Source organism: Cetorhinus maximus, unplaced genomic scaffold, assembly GCF_964194155.1.
Source record: "Cetorhinus maximus unplaced genomic scaffold, sCetMax3.hap1.1 HAP1_SCAFFOLD_1403, whole genome shotgun sequence".
NCBI lineage: Eukaryota > Metazoa > Chordata > Chondrichthyes > Lamniformes > Cetorhinidae > Cetorhinus > Cetorhinus maximus.
In genome coordinates, this window is record NW_027597344.1 from 45740 (window position 1) to 59215 (window position 13476).

The following is a 13476-nucleotide window of genomic DNA, read 5'->3' on the forward strand; positions in this document are numbered from 1 at the left end:
AGATAGAAATGGAATAGATTTTCAGCAAGTGGAGATGATTGTTTTCAAAATTGAAATGTAAGTGATTGAAGGATGAGCGGTTTTATGGTGTGGTGTCAAGGCAATTAGTTTTGGGATAAGTAAAGAAACAAAATGTGTCTATAGGTGTGAATGGCAGAATTTTTAAGAGCAGCTGTTGTCTGAGTGCTTAAAAAAAAAAGTAAAAGTGAAACTGGCAAAGGAAACAAAATGGGGGCAGAGATTAGTCTGAAATTTTTGAACTTTAAAGGCTGTAGGCAGTGTCTGATTTGACAGATGAAGTGCTGTTCCTTGGGCTTCACTATAAAAGTGGAGCAGGCTGAGGACAGGTTGGAGTGAGAACAAGGTAGAGAGTTAAAATGGCTGGTAACAGTTTTTGTGAACTAGTGAGGGGAACAATAGGTTTTTTCCTCATCTCTTGGTCATAGCACTGTTTTTCGCATGCTTGTTACTTCTGTGGTGAAGGAGGAACCCAAAGCTCTTGAAGCAACGTTCCCTTTGCGTTTTTGGAAATTTGAATTGCTGAGCAGCTCCTTGTCTGTCCTTCCACTAAACAAATTAGGGAGGCTTTGATTGTTTCCAGTGAGCTCAGCCATACTTGTCCAAAACCATTAAAGTTTCTTAGTGAATGATCCATGGAATAACATGTCCGAGAGGAAGACGGCTATTTGTGTTGGTTTATTTGAAAGTGCTACCTTTTTTGTCCTGTAATTGTGACTGGTAGCGCAGAGCCGATCCTCCTTTTAATATGGCTAATGTTCGTTGGAGCTGTTGGCCTCCAGCGTAAACCAGGAAAACTGATTTGAAATTGAGATAGAAATGGTTATTGGGAGAGGGAAAGTGAATGTTTGGTGTCTGTAATTAATTTCCAGTCCCTTTTTAGCACGATGTAATCTCTCAGTTGAATGATGCTGTCTTGGTGGAGATATATGTTAAATCTAAATGTGCTAAGCACTGCAGTGATAGATTTAATCAGGCCATTGAGCAGCTTTGCACAATTAATTTGATTTGAAATGCTATTGATTTTCCTGACAAATAATGATGCTCATTAATTTGAGTTTCTAGTCTAGAGTTCTGACTGAGTTGTAATGTTACATTATTTTACAACGAAAAATCTGACTTTGTTCTAAATTGGATATTCCGGCTTGTTTTTGACAATCACCCAATCATGTTCCCTAGTACTTAGCTTTTAGATGCTGACTGGGATCTTTAAACATATGAATGTGATTATAATAGGTTTCCACTTGTGGGGGAGACCAGATTTAGGGATCATCAATATAAGATTGTCACTAATAAATCCAGTGGGGAATTCATGAGGAACTTCTTCTCCCAGAGAGTGCGGGAGAATGTGGAACTCACTCCCACAGGGAGTGGTTGAGGTGAATAGTGTAGATGTATTTATCCATCTTCCCCCTTTAAATACATTAGGGAAATGGGAATAGAGAGGTATACTGAGTTAGGAGGAGGCTTGACTGGAGCATTACCACTGGCGTGGGCAGGAGGGGTTGTATTAGGTTTCCCTATGTTCCAAAGTAAATATTGATTGATATATTTTCTCTAGATTCTCAATGATAACTGGGATGAAGAGCTGTAGCTATAAGGATAAGCTGGGACTCTCTTGGAGAAAATAAGGCTGAGAAGAGACTAGATAAGAGAGATTCAAGATCCTGAGGGCTGTGGACAGGGTAAATAGTGAGAAACTGTTCCCACTCAAGAGAACATCAAGAACGAGAGGGCACAGATTCAAAATTTTTGTGGGAAAAGCAGTAAATGTGATTTAAGGAAAACTTTTTCACCCAGAGGGTGGTTGGAGTCTGGAACGAACTTCCTGAAGGGGTGGTGGAGGCAGGTTCAACCGAGCTATTCAAAGGGAAATTGGATTGCTCCCTGAAAAGTGTGCGAGGTTACAGGGAGAAGGCAGAGGAGTGGGGCTACGCAGAATGCTCTTTCAGAGAGCCAGTGCAGACACAACGGGCCAAGTGTTGTCCTCTTGCACTGTAAAGATACTTTTGGCATTCAATCATAGTATTTCTTGGATTGATGTGCAAATCAAAAGGTTGAATTTGAGTGTTTTGTTTATTCTACGCTGTCAGAATTGACTTCCCCTGGTCAGTGACCCTGGTAGCCTGCTTGAGATCTTTTGAAGAAATGATTTACCCGCACACTAACATAGACAACTGGTCATAGAGGGCCCTGTGCCTTGAGATTGTCCTCTCTACATCCGAGTAGAAATGGGTTTGGTTGACTTCTTCCATATGGGACTTGCCTCCATTAGATGTAATTAATCCTGCATTTATTTACACTGCCATCCAGCTGAATGCTAGACCATCACGGTTGACCATCTGCAGGCTAAACAGTTTCTGCATTTGTACCGCACGGGGAGGCCATTCTTCCCACCCTGCATGTACTGACTCTTATCTGATTAGTTCCGCTCTTGCGGTGTTCCCTGTAGCCTTAAAGTTCCACAAATAGGAATATTCATTTTAGAATCTGCTGCTGCCATCATTTCACAACGGTTTTTTTAAAAAAAAACTTTCTCGTGTTGCTACGGTTTTTTCAGCAGCCCCCGTTTAAAATCAAACTCTGCTGCCATTGAACGGTTTGTGATTTTTTTTGAGAACCTCATTGTCCGCTTAAGCTTCTCCATTCTAAGAACAATCCCAGCTTCTCCACGTTTTACCTGTACGAGGAAAAGCTGATGATACCATGGACTAGGAACACAGATTTTAGTTAAGAGACGGGGTGTGGGGCGGGGAGAGGGTGGAGGAGAAGTGTGAAGAACATTTTTATTTTTTAACACTGCGCGCGTGATGCCCGCGAGGGGTGGTGGAAGTAGGGGGGATGAATGATTTCAAAAGTAGTGGCATTTTTTTCCCCAAGCCTCAGTTTTGATGTGATCCAATTTTTATTAACCACTCCACAGCAAACTCGAGGGTAGAATCGGAGGAGTAGTTTATTTTACACATACAAAGAAAACACGTACCACACCTGCCACCCACTTTTACGTTCATACAAAAGAGGGATAAAGGAACAAGGACAGGGCAAAGACCACAGAAAATAAAAATTATTTCACTGGAATCCAGAATCAAAGGTCCAATGATGTTTTCCTTTCAGAGTCAGCAGCTTGAAGACTAATCCTGGATAATTCACTTTTCCAGTGCGCAGAACTTCTATGATGAGATGAATTAGTCCTGTAGGCGCTGGTGCAGTAAGTTCTGGTAGAAACAGTGCAGATGGGGGCTAGGGCCATTTAAACTTGGACAGAATCCTGGCTCTGCTGCCACTTGCTCTATGGAAGATCGCAATCTGCTTCGCAGCTCCACAAGGCAGGGTAACTGGTTCTCCCAGCTAGGATGGTGGGGAAATCGTGTGATATGACTCCCACTTCTCCACTTTGGTTCGGACAAAGGATTTATTTATATTCCTTAGTCTGGATTCTTGCTGGTTAATGTTTCAATCATTAATCATTTCCAAGAGGTTTTGGGGTCCTTTGAACTATCAGACTGGTCGTCTCTGTTGGCCAAGCCTTGGCCTTAGAAGTGTAATTGGTCTTTGTACAATTTCCTTGGATTTGATCTTTGCAGAATATGCAGGACTACAGGGGAATGGCACTAGCTGAATTGCTCAATTGACAGATCGAATGGCCTCCTTGTGTGACAAATCTTGTTGTGTTTAGCAGACTAGCACGCAATAGATTAAAATCAGGCATCCATCTATACAAAGTGACCTGTCTGTTTCCTCAAGGCCTGAGAAAAAGGTGACTTCCCTCAGTTGGCCTTGAGTTAAATTTTTTAATTCATTCATGGGGCGTGGGTGTCAGAATTAACCGCATGTAGGCCAGACCAGGTAAGGACAACGGCAGATTTCCTTCCCGGAAGGGCATTAGTGAACCACTTGGGTTCGTGGCCGTCACTAGATTTTTAGTTCCAGATTTTTATGGCATTCTAATTCCACCATTTGCCATGACAGGATTTGAACCCGGGCCCTGTGATTTGAAGCATTGCCCTGTGTCTCCGGATTACTAGTGCCATCCATTATGTGGCACCTCCCTCCCTCTCTCCTCCCACGTGTTGTTTGTGGTTCTTAGAAACGGAAGGAGGACTCTTGGAGCTCATCGGTGTGTTCATTCTTTGTTCTACGCTGTAGATTAGATTCTAACTATGTTTCATTTTTCTCTCAGCTTACGAGCATGGATTTTGAAATTGCATGGATAATAGGAAGATTTTCAGATGCCATGAGCCGTGGCGGGATATCCGAAGTGGCATCTTTGGTGAAAGCTGAGAGGAGCAGATTGGAAAGCGTGACGGTTCATGTGGCGGTCACCGGGACCCCGAGAGTGGGGAAGTCTGCTTTCATTAATTCAGTCATGGGTTTCAAGGATGGCGAAGATGGCGCGGCACCCACCGGCCCCGCCCAACAGGTGACAAAGCCGGCGCCTTACTGCCGGCCGGGAAACCCCAGCTCCGTGTTCTGGGAGCTGCCTAGCGTTCCGGGACCCGGCCTCTCGTCGGGCAACTACCTGAAGACGGTGGACGTCGACAAGTACGTCGGCTTCTTCATCCTGTCATCGACGTGGTTCACGTGGGAGGTCGCAACCCTTGCCAGCGAGCTCAGGCGGCTTGGCAAGCAGTTCTACCTCATCCGCACCAAGATTGACTTGGGCCCTCCTGGCTACAGGGACAAGGAGTTCGTTGATGACGTCCTGAATGTTTTCACCGCCGACCACTTTGCAAACCTGAACATTGAATACGCGATTGCTCACTTCTTCTGTGTCTCCTGCCACCAGGTTGATAGGTTCGACTTTCTGGAATGCGTCCAGGCTCTGCAGAGAAATTCCTCTCCTCCACTCCAGAAACATGCCCTGCTGCTCTCCCTGCACTACCTGGCCAACAAGATGGAGCTGAAGGACTCTCTGAGGGAGTTCATTCCGGTGTCGGCGGTCTACAGCTGCCTCATCGACCCCATCCCGGTCGAGCAGCTACCTTACCAGGCCAATGTCCACTTTCTGTACAACGAGATCCGGCTTTACCGCGTCCTGTTGGGGCTGGACTACCCGGCCTTGAGCAAAAGGGCCAAGCTGATTCGCCAGCCGACCTTTGTCCTCTCGGATGAGATCCACACCACGATGGCGAAGATGCTGACGGAGAAGGGCGTCTCGGAGGAGCTGCTGAAGTGGACGAAGATAAACGTGTCGGTCCCCCACAGCTACGTGAAGTGGATTCCCTTCCTCGAGACCCTGCCTGGAGGTAAGCTGTCTGGGGCTTCCACCATCCGCTTGTTGGATACCATGCTGCAGAAGTTTACGGACGATGCCTGCCGTGTTCAGAGGAAAATGGAGGATGTACTGAAGGGTGAATAACATTGTTTGAGGCCCAACAATCTAATGGTGTTTGGTACACATGAAGGGAGAGGAAAGCTCAACTTCAGTATCAAAGGCCAACATTGGTATCCTCTGGTGGGTGAAGTGGCTTAATTCCCTATTTTCCTCCATAGTCTGCAATGTAACCTTGTTGCAGAGGCATTCCATGCTCTGCCAGTCCAAGATTGTTAATGCACAATGCATTCTCTTCAAGTACAAAACATAGCCATTTCATCCCAAGACCTTCCACAACTAACTAAACGAGATTGGCTTGCAGATGAAATTCTAATTGGCAGTCCACATGGGCATGGGCCAAAATTGAAGGCTAGGCATTACAAGACTCGTATTTCACTGCAGCTGGTAGCTACCACGCTAGCTGGGTGTGAGGTTTCGCCTAAGCACATTACTGCAACTCCAGCTGATGTCAATGCAACATATTGACTGACCCTCTTTGTCTGAATGAGCAACATAACCCAGATGTGTTTTCTTTTGTAAGTTTAACCTGTATTGTGCATCCAAGTGTTGATGCAATATTGGGGATCATTTCTTCTATCCTTCCCATGTTAAAAGTAGCAATAGCTCTTGTAGATGTTGTAATAGTAAACACCATCATTAAACAGCCAATGACCGTCTTTGGAAGCCCGAGTGTAGATTGAATTGCTGACTCTCCACTTTTAAAGGTGATGGGCGTGATATTTTTGACTTCAACCTGAGTCCAGTGTGGTTGTCGAGCAACACTTCAATTTTAAAAAAAAATTTAACCTTTGTTTCAAGCACATCAACACTAATTGAGCCCAATATTTTGGCAGAATGGCTGACTATTGACGGCATAGCTTTGTTTTCCTCTCCTCCCAACAGGAGGAGATTTTAGACAATTGTCACTGCAGGGGGAATTGGTGGGTGAAAGGCCAGGATTCAAAGGAAATGCCAAGTGTGTGCAAAAGAAATGAAAGATGTGATTTCTGAGCAATGCAAGTAAACTCACTTTTTTTGCTGAAAATGTAAACAAAGCTGTTTCTTGTACAGATTACTGCTGAGTGAGTCTCATTTTATTTCACGAAAGGAATGCCAATGGGAGTGTCAAAATTCGCACAACTTAACGTTTCAGTCTATTTCCAATTGATAACTGAACTCACTACGGTTATTTGAGAAACTTCAGAATTTAAATAAAATTATTAATGTGCACAGTGACTGTTATCTGACTTTTCAAAGTAGCTTTAGTGAAGGGTTTAACTGCAGTTGACTTAAAAAATTTTTTTTTTAAAAACTTCAACATTTTGTTAACTGCTGCATGTAACCTGTTTGTCATCCACTTTTTCATTTTCCAGTTCTGTTCAAAAATTTCCTGTAAATACTGTTTTCATAAATGCATGTTTGTATGTGGGTCATCAAAGACTTTTGTATTGGAGCTGTCTGTCACCCGTGAGGAATTGATTTATTAAAATGAATAACTTATGCAATTTATCCTGGAGTCAGCTACCTTGGAATTTGTTTCTCTATGCTAACTGTGTAGTTCTGTTTCTGTAAAACTGGATTAGGTATACACACATTCCCAAACCCTGGATAACTTTAAAAGCAATTTTTGTTTTGATTTGCAGCATAGTGAAGCTATTTGGCCCATGTCTGTGCCAACTGGGATTGGTCCCTAGCCTTGTGGGTTACAGCATGACACGCAGATTTCCAAGTGCACTTTTTGGAGAAGTGGTGCCGTAGTGGTATTGTCACCAGGCTGGTATTCCAGAGACCCAGGATAATGCTCTGGGGCCCTAAGTTCAAATCCAAATGGTGAAATTTGAAGTCAATTTATAAAATAAAATAGACCCCATGTCTGACCATTTTTCTTGTTGTAAAATCCCATCCGGTTCACTGACCTTCAGATGTCCTTATCTGGCCTACATGTGACTCCAGATGCACAGCAACGTGGTTGACTCTTAATGTCTGAACAAGGTCAGTTAGGGATGGGCGATAAATGCTGACAAGGCCAGCGATGTCCACATCCAATAAATGTGTATAAGGTTGCTGCCTGTACCCCATCACATGAATTTCTAAAAATTCATTCATGGGATGTGGGCTATGCGGGCTGGGCCAGCATTTATTACCCATCCCTAGTCGCCCTTGAGGGTGGTGGTGAGCTGCCTCAAACAGCTGCAGTACATGTGGTACAGATACACTCACAACGCTGTTAGGGAGGGAGTTCCAGGAGTTTTACCCAATGACAGTGAAGGAATGGCTGATATATTTCCAACTCGGGATGGTGAGTGACAATGATGGGCACTTCCAGGTGGTAGTATTCCCATGTGTCTGCTGCCCTTGTCCTTCTAGGTGGTGGTGGTTGTGGGTTTGGAAGGTGCTTTGAAGGGGATTTGGTGAATTCCTGCAGTGCGTCTTGTAGATGGTACATATTGCTGCTACTGTCAGTGGTGGAGGGAGTGAATGTTTGTGGATGGGGTGCCAATCAAGTGGGGCTGCTTTGTCCTGGATGGTGTCGAGCTTCTTGAGTGTTGTGGGAGCTGCACTCATCCAGACAAGTGGAGTATTCCATCACACTCCTGACTTGTGCTTTGCAGATGGTGGACAAGCTTTGGAGTCAGGATATGAGTTACTTGTCACATGGTTCCTGGCCTCTGACCTCTCGTAGCCACAATATTTATATGGATAGTTCCGTTTCTATGCCCATCTAATCCTTCTGCCAATGACATTATATTTGTCTCCTGGTTGTTGAAGGACACCAACATTCCCCTTGGTGAGGTCAATCTGTGGGCAATGGTGGGCAGGTAGCAAATGATCCATTCAGAGGGGTGTCTTCACTTGGTGTACCTTTATCTTTGAAGGCCAAGTGACAGGTTCTGTCTCAGGCATTGCACCATGAAGCTGCCAAGTGACATTGGGGATTGTTGCCACTGGCCATTTGTGGCATAGCATGCCAACCTAAAAGAATTGACTTCCAGGTGCAATTGTCGATGGTTAGGGCCTTCGTGTCATGGCTACAATTATCCCTGAACCATTGCTTTTGTTGTCCACTAGTAATTTGGGTCCATGTACCTTGCTACATGGAACGTCCTTGGGAGTGTGGCCATCTTCCATTGTTATAACCACAGCCGGTGTTAATTGCTGAGCAAACCAAATCTCAGGGAAACTTGTCTTATGGACGATACCCTTTGTTTTGTATTCTGAAAACAAGGCGATGTACCGATCTTAGTAAGAAGTCCAGTAATGCTTTTACTTTTATTTCTTAAAATCCCAAAAGTTTTATTAGCAACAATAAAAGGAAACGTAAACACACACGATTAGTTACACCATTAATGTTAGTTTTTAAAAAACATGCCCCAAAAAAAGGAAAATTCTACTTGGTCAATCCTACATGTAAACACCTCCCAGGCAACACCTCCCGGGCAACAGTCCCTTTATAGATGGTTAACTATAAAATCCAGTAATATTACACAAGGTGAAGTGTTGTAGCTTTAATAAAGGCATAGCACATGACCTCTAACCTCTTCCACTCTACGTTGGAATCCACTTCAGAATAAAACTGCTTGTTGCAGCCCAGGACTTACTAATGGCCGGTTCAAATGGCAAGCTCTCCGGGCCCAGAGCTCCAGCTATCTCTAATCCTAAACTCTTTCCCCTTCCATCCCAGTTCCACTGTTCTCACACCTTTGAAACTCAAATCCTTCCACATATAAAATCTTTTTCTGTTTCTGTCTTGTCTTTGCTTTTTGGGTCAATAAAATATCGTCACCCCACTACTCTACCTATGGAACTCCCTGCGAAATGTAAAGATGTTTTTTGGTACCTCTGACTCCCCTTTGATATTCAAACAAACTCTCAACTTCTCTAAAAATGCAAATTTTAGATCTAACCTAGTTACTTGTACCTCAAGCTTAACACCCCTATCCTTTACATCTTTCAAAACCTAAAGACAACCTGACTCCAATTAATCTCCTGCACGCGCACGTATCAACACAATTAGGCAGTCCTCTCAAATACAGAGCTCCTTGAGGAAATGGGTACTTCATATCCACTCTGCATCATGGCCCTCTCCATTATAGATAAAATGCCTAACTTTGTACACCACTTACATTCTATTCCTTGGTCTCCTCTGTTCCAAAGAAAGCGAAATTGGCAACATTTCCTTCGGGGAAGCCCCTTTGGCAGGGCCAGATTTAAGGTGAGATCGCAGCCAATAAATTGTGTTCCGTTTTAGAAGGGAAGCCTGCGAGTTTGAAGTGGGCCCGGAGGATTCTGACGACTAAACCTCAAATTTTTGCATATTGGCGAACAAAGAATATCATTACCAAGTTGATGAGTCCCTCTGGGTCGCGTCTATGCTAGCAGAATGATTTAATATGCTACAGCATCAGCACATTTGGCATCTTGACTTCCCAAAGTATGGTGTGTTTGGGGGGGAAAAAATCTGAAAAATGAGTCTCCAATGTCCAACCACCTCTATGCAGAATCCCTCAAAAGCATAATTATGTGTAATCATTCCTGCCGTTTATTTTTTAAACTAGAAAAGCCATCCAACACCAGCTTCCTCTTCCCAAGCCAATATGCCCAGTGGTGAGGCGCAAATCACTCCAAACCCACTCTGGTGCGCAGGACAGTTCTTTCATATGCCTGATACCAGACTCTGGAAGCAACTGCTGTACTCAGAACTCAGTGGAGGCAGGAGACGCTTCAGTGACGCTTCTCCTCACCGCCCCCCTCCCCCGCATCCCCCGCCCCAAGTAACACCGACTCATGGGAGTCCCTGGCTTGTGACCGACCAAAATGGATGGAGGAGTTTCTTTTGTGAAGGTGAAGCCCAGGCGTCCGAAAGAGCGCGCAAACCCGCAGAGGAGCCATCTGCCCCACCCTTCAATCTCCAGCTGCCGCTGCATGTGGAACAGTCTGAGATCGTACGCTGGGCTTCTCAGCCACCATAGAACCCACTGGACTGGAGTGGAAGTAAGTCATTCTCGACCCTGAAGGGCTGCCCAAGTAGGAGATGTTAAATCACTGCACAAATAATCACCTTTCAAAATATTAAACAGGAATTTTATCCAAATAAACTTATTAAAATGTTCCCCTCCAGCATTTCATTTAAATAGTTTTGAAAAGTAATGCACACACTGATAAGGGTTGAAACTCTTTCGAGTCTGATAAGGGTTGAACCAGAACATTCAGTGACTCGTCTATCTCAGTGCCATTATATTCCAGCTACCAAGGAGCCTTTGATATATATTTAGACAGTGAAAATACAGCTGTAAGTGTATGGATATTGAGTCTTAAACTCAAAGTGCTGGAAGAGGTTGAGACCTTTTGAATGGAAACTCCGATGGGGAATTCGGGAGAAACTTCATTTCCCAGCGAGTGGTGAGAATGTGGAAATCGCTACCACAGGGAGGGGTTGAGGTGGATAGCATAGATATGTTTAAAGGGAAGTTGGAGCGACATTAGAGAGAAAGGAACAGAAGGATGTGGTAAGGGGGTGGGAGAAGGCTCATGTGGATCAGAAATACTGGCATGCAGCAGATGGGCCGAATGGTCTGTTTCTGTGCTGCTGTCGTGTAGAAAAGTCGGCCCTTTCAAATAAAAACCCTATGGATAAATTTAATCATGTGAAATGCGTAATGTTTTTAAAGCCTCAATTTGTATGCTAGAAGTTTTAATGAGTTGAAAAAGCAAATGGAAATTTGTGTAGAAAGTTTTTGGATATATGTAGGAAAAGAGACTTTAACATTTTGTTCAATAGTAGGGTATAAGGCCACAGATGATGGTCAATGAGCCATTACCACTTAGAAGGGAGGCCATTTGGCCCATTGGGTCCATGCTGGTCCTCTGTAGAGCAATCCAGTCAGTCCCATTCCCTCCACTCTATCCCCGTACCCCTGCAAGTTTATTTCCATCAGGTTTCCACCCAATTTCCTTTTGAAATCATTCATCATCTCTGCTTCCACCACCCTCGTGGGCAGCGAGTTCATTACCACTCGCTATGTAAAAAAGTTCTTCCTCACATCTCCCTCGCATCCCCTGTGCAAAACCTCAAATCTGTGTCTCCTGTACCTCGCTAATGGGAACAGCTTTACTTTGTCTACTTTATCTAAACCTGCCCTAATCTTATTCACCTCTAACAGTGGAGATGTTAACATTTTCCCCCATAGGAAATATTGACATGATTGGAACATTAGAACATAAGAAATAGGAACAGGAGTTGACCGTTCAGCCCCTCGAGCCTGCTCCGCCATTCAATAAGATCATGACTGATCCTCTTGTGTTTCGATTTCCACATCCCCATCTAACCCCGGCAACCTTTGATTCCCTTGCCTCACAAGAATCTGTCCACCTCCTCCTTAAAAATATTCAATTACTCCGGCTCCACCATCTTCTGAGGAAGAGAATTCGAAAGTCGCACTACCCTCTGAGAGAGAAAAAATTCTCCTCATCTCTGTCCTAAAAGGGCGACCTCTAATTTTAAAACAGTGCCCCCTAGTTCTGGACTCACCCATAAGAGGAAACATCCTTTCGACATTCACCTTGTCAAGGCCGTTCGGGATCTTCTATACACTTCAATCAAATCACCCTGATTTTTGAATACAAAGCCTGACTGTATACCCAGCATGGCTTGTTGGCTAGCAGCCTGGCCGCAGGGTCAGAGGTTGTGGATTCAAGGCCCAGTCCAGTGACTCGAGCCAACAAGCAGAGCTGACACTCCTGATGCAGTACTGAGGGAATGTTGAACTGTCGCATGAGGCTTTCAACTGAGGGCCCCCCATCTGCCCTCTCGGGTGGATGTAAAGGATCGCAAGGGTACTATTCCGAAGAAGTGCAGGGGAATTCTCCTTACTGTGCCATGAGCATTTATCTCTTGTTCAATGACATTCAAAAAAGCAAGCAATCGCGTTGGTAACCCCACAATGCCACAGTGCTTACACTTCAAAAGTACTTCAATGACTTGTAAAGTACTTTGGCATGTCATGAAAGGTGCTTTATAAAGGCATCATATCTACCAAATTGTTTAGAATAGATGAGTTGTTTATTGCTGAGGAGACATGCTGCGAATATTTTTGTCTTGCACTTAGCAGATTGGTCAAGGTGTTACTTTGGACAATGCACCAAGGGAACTGTTTCGCCCCCAGGCTTTTGTTTAATTCAAAAAAAGGCGCAATGCCTGGACATGTTCCTTTTGCCTACAGAGGACAGGTTCCTGTTTCTGAATATATGTTGCTTCTGCTAAATCTTCTTGATCGGAACTCGTGTCCCCTGAGCATTAGCCTGGACCGCTGGATTACTAGCCCAGTGACAGTACCACTACACCGTCATCTCCCCTGAAACTCTTTGGGCTACATTTAAGTTTTTAGTGGGTGGTTGCACTTCAAGAAAGTTTAGTGACTCTTGATGGCCTGTGTTGACAACTCTTGTTTGGACATGGAGGTAATTATTTGGCCTTGATCAACCATTCTGGCGTTGACCGTTGATTAACTTGCCTTCGATATTTCCTCCCAATTTTTCAGCAATTAGATGAGGTTATGTTCTTTTTTAGCCATCTTAATGCCTTTTAAGGAAATATGTCCTCTTTTTCAATCCTCTTAATGCTTCTTAAGAAGATATTTTCCCTTTTTCCGTATCTTAATGCCTTTTAAAGAAGATATTTTCCTTTGTTCAATTATCTTAATGCCTTTTGAGAAATGCTCTCTTTTTCAGTCATCTTAATGCCTTATAATATGCCGCCTCCATGCATTTGAGGAGATATTTGATCATCTTAATGCCTTTTAAGAAGCTTTTCAAAATTCTCCAGATTTTGGGAAGGTTCCATTAGATAGGCATATAGCAAATGTGATTCCTTTATTCAAAAAGGGAGGGAGACAGGAAGCAGGAAACTACAGGCTCGTTAGCTTAACATCTGTCATAGGGAACATGTTAGAAGCTATTATTAAAGATGTTATAGCAAGGCATTTAGAAAAACTCAAAGCAATCAGGCAGAGTCAACATGGTGTTTTGAAAGGGGAATCATGTTTAACCAATTTATTGGCGTTCTTTGAAGGAGCCACATGTGCTATGGATAAAGGGGAACCAGTAGATGTACTGTACTTAGATTTTCAGATGGCATTTGATGAAGT

General features: G+C 43.8%; 1 protein-coding gene across 1 annotated transcript; it reads left to right on the plus strand.

Annotated features, from left to right (window-relative positions):
- Positions 1–4207: 4207 nt before the first annotated feature.
- On the plus strand, positions 4208–5377 carry LOC144676174 (interferon-inducible GTPase 5-like). Its single transcript, XM_078536670.1, has one exon. It carries the CDS (start codon positions 4208–4210, stop codon positions 5375–5377), a length of 1170 nt encoding a protein of 389 aa, XP_078392796.1.
- Positions 5378–13476: the final 8099 nt, after the last annotated feature.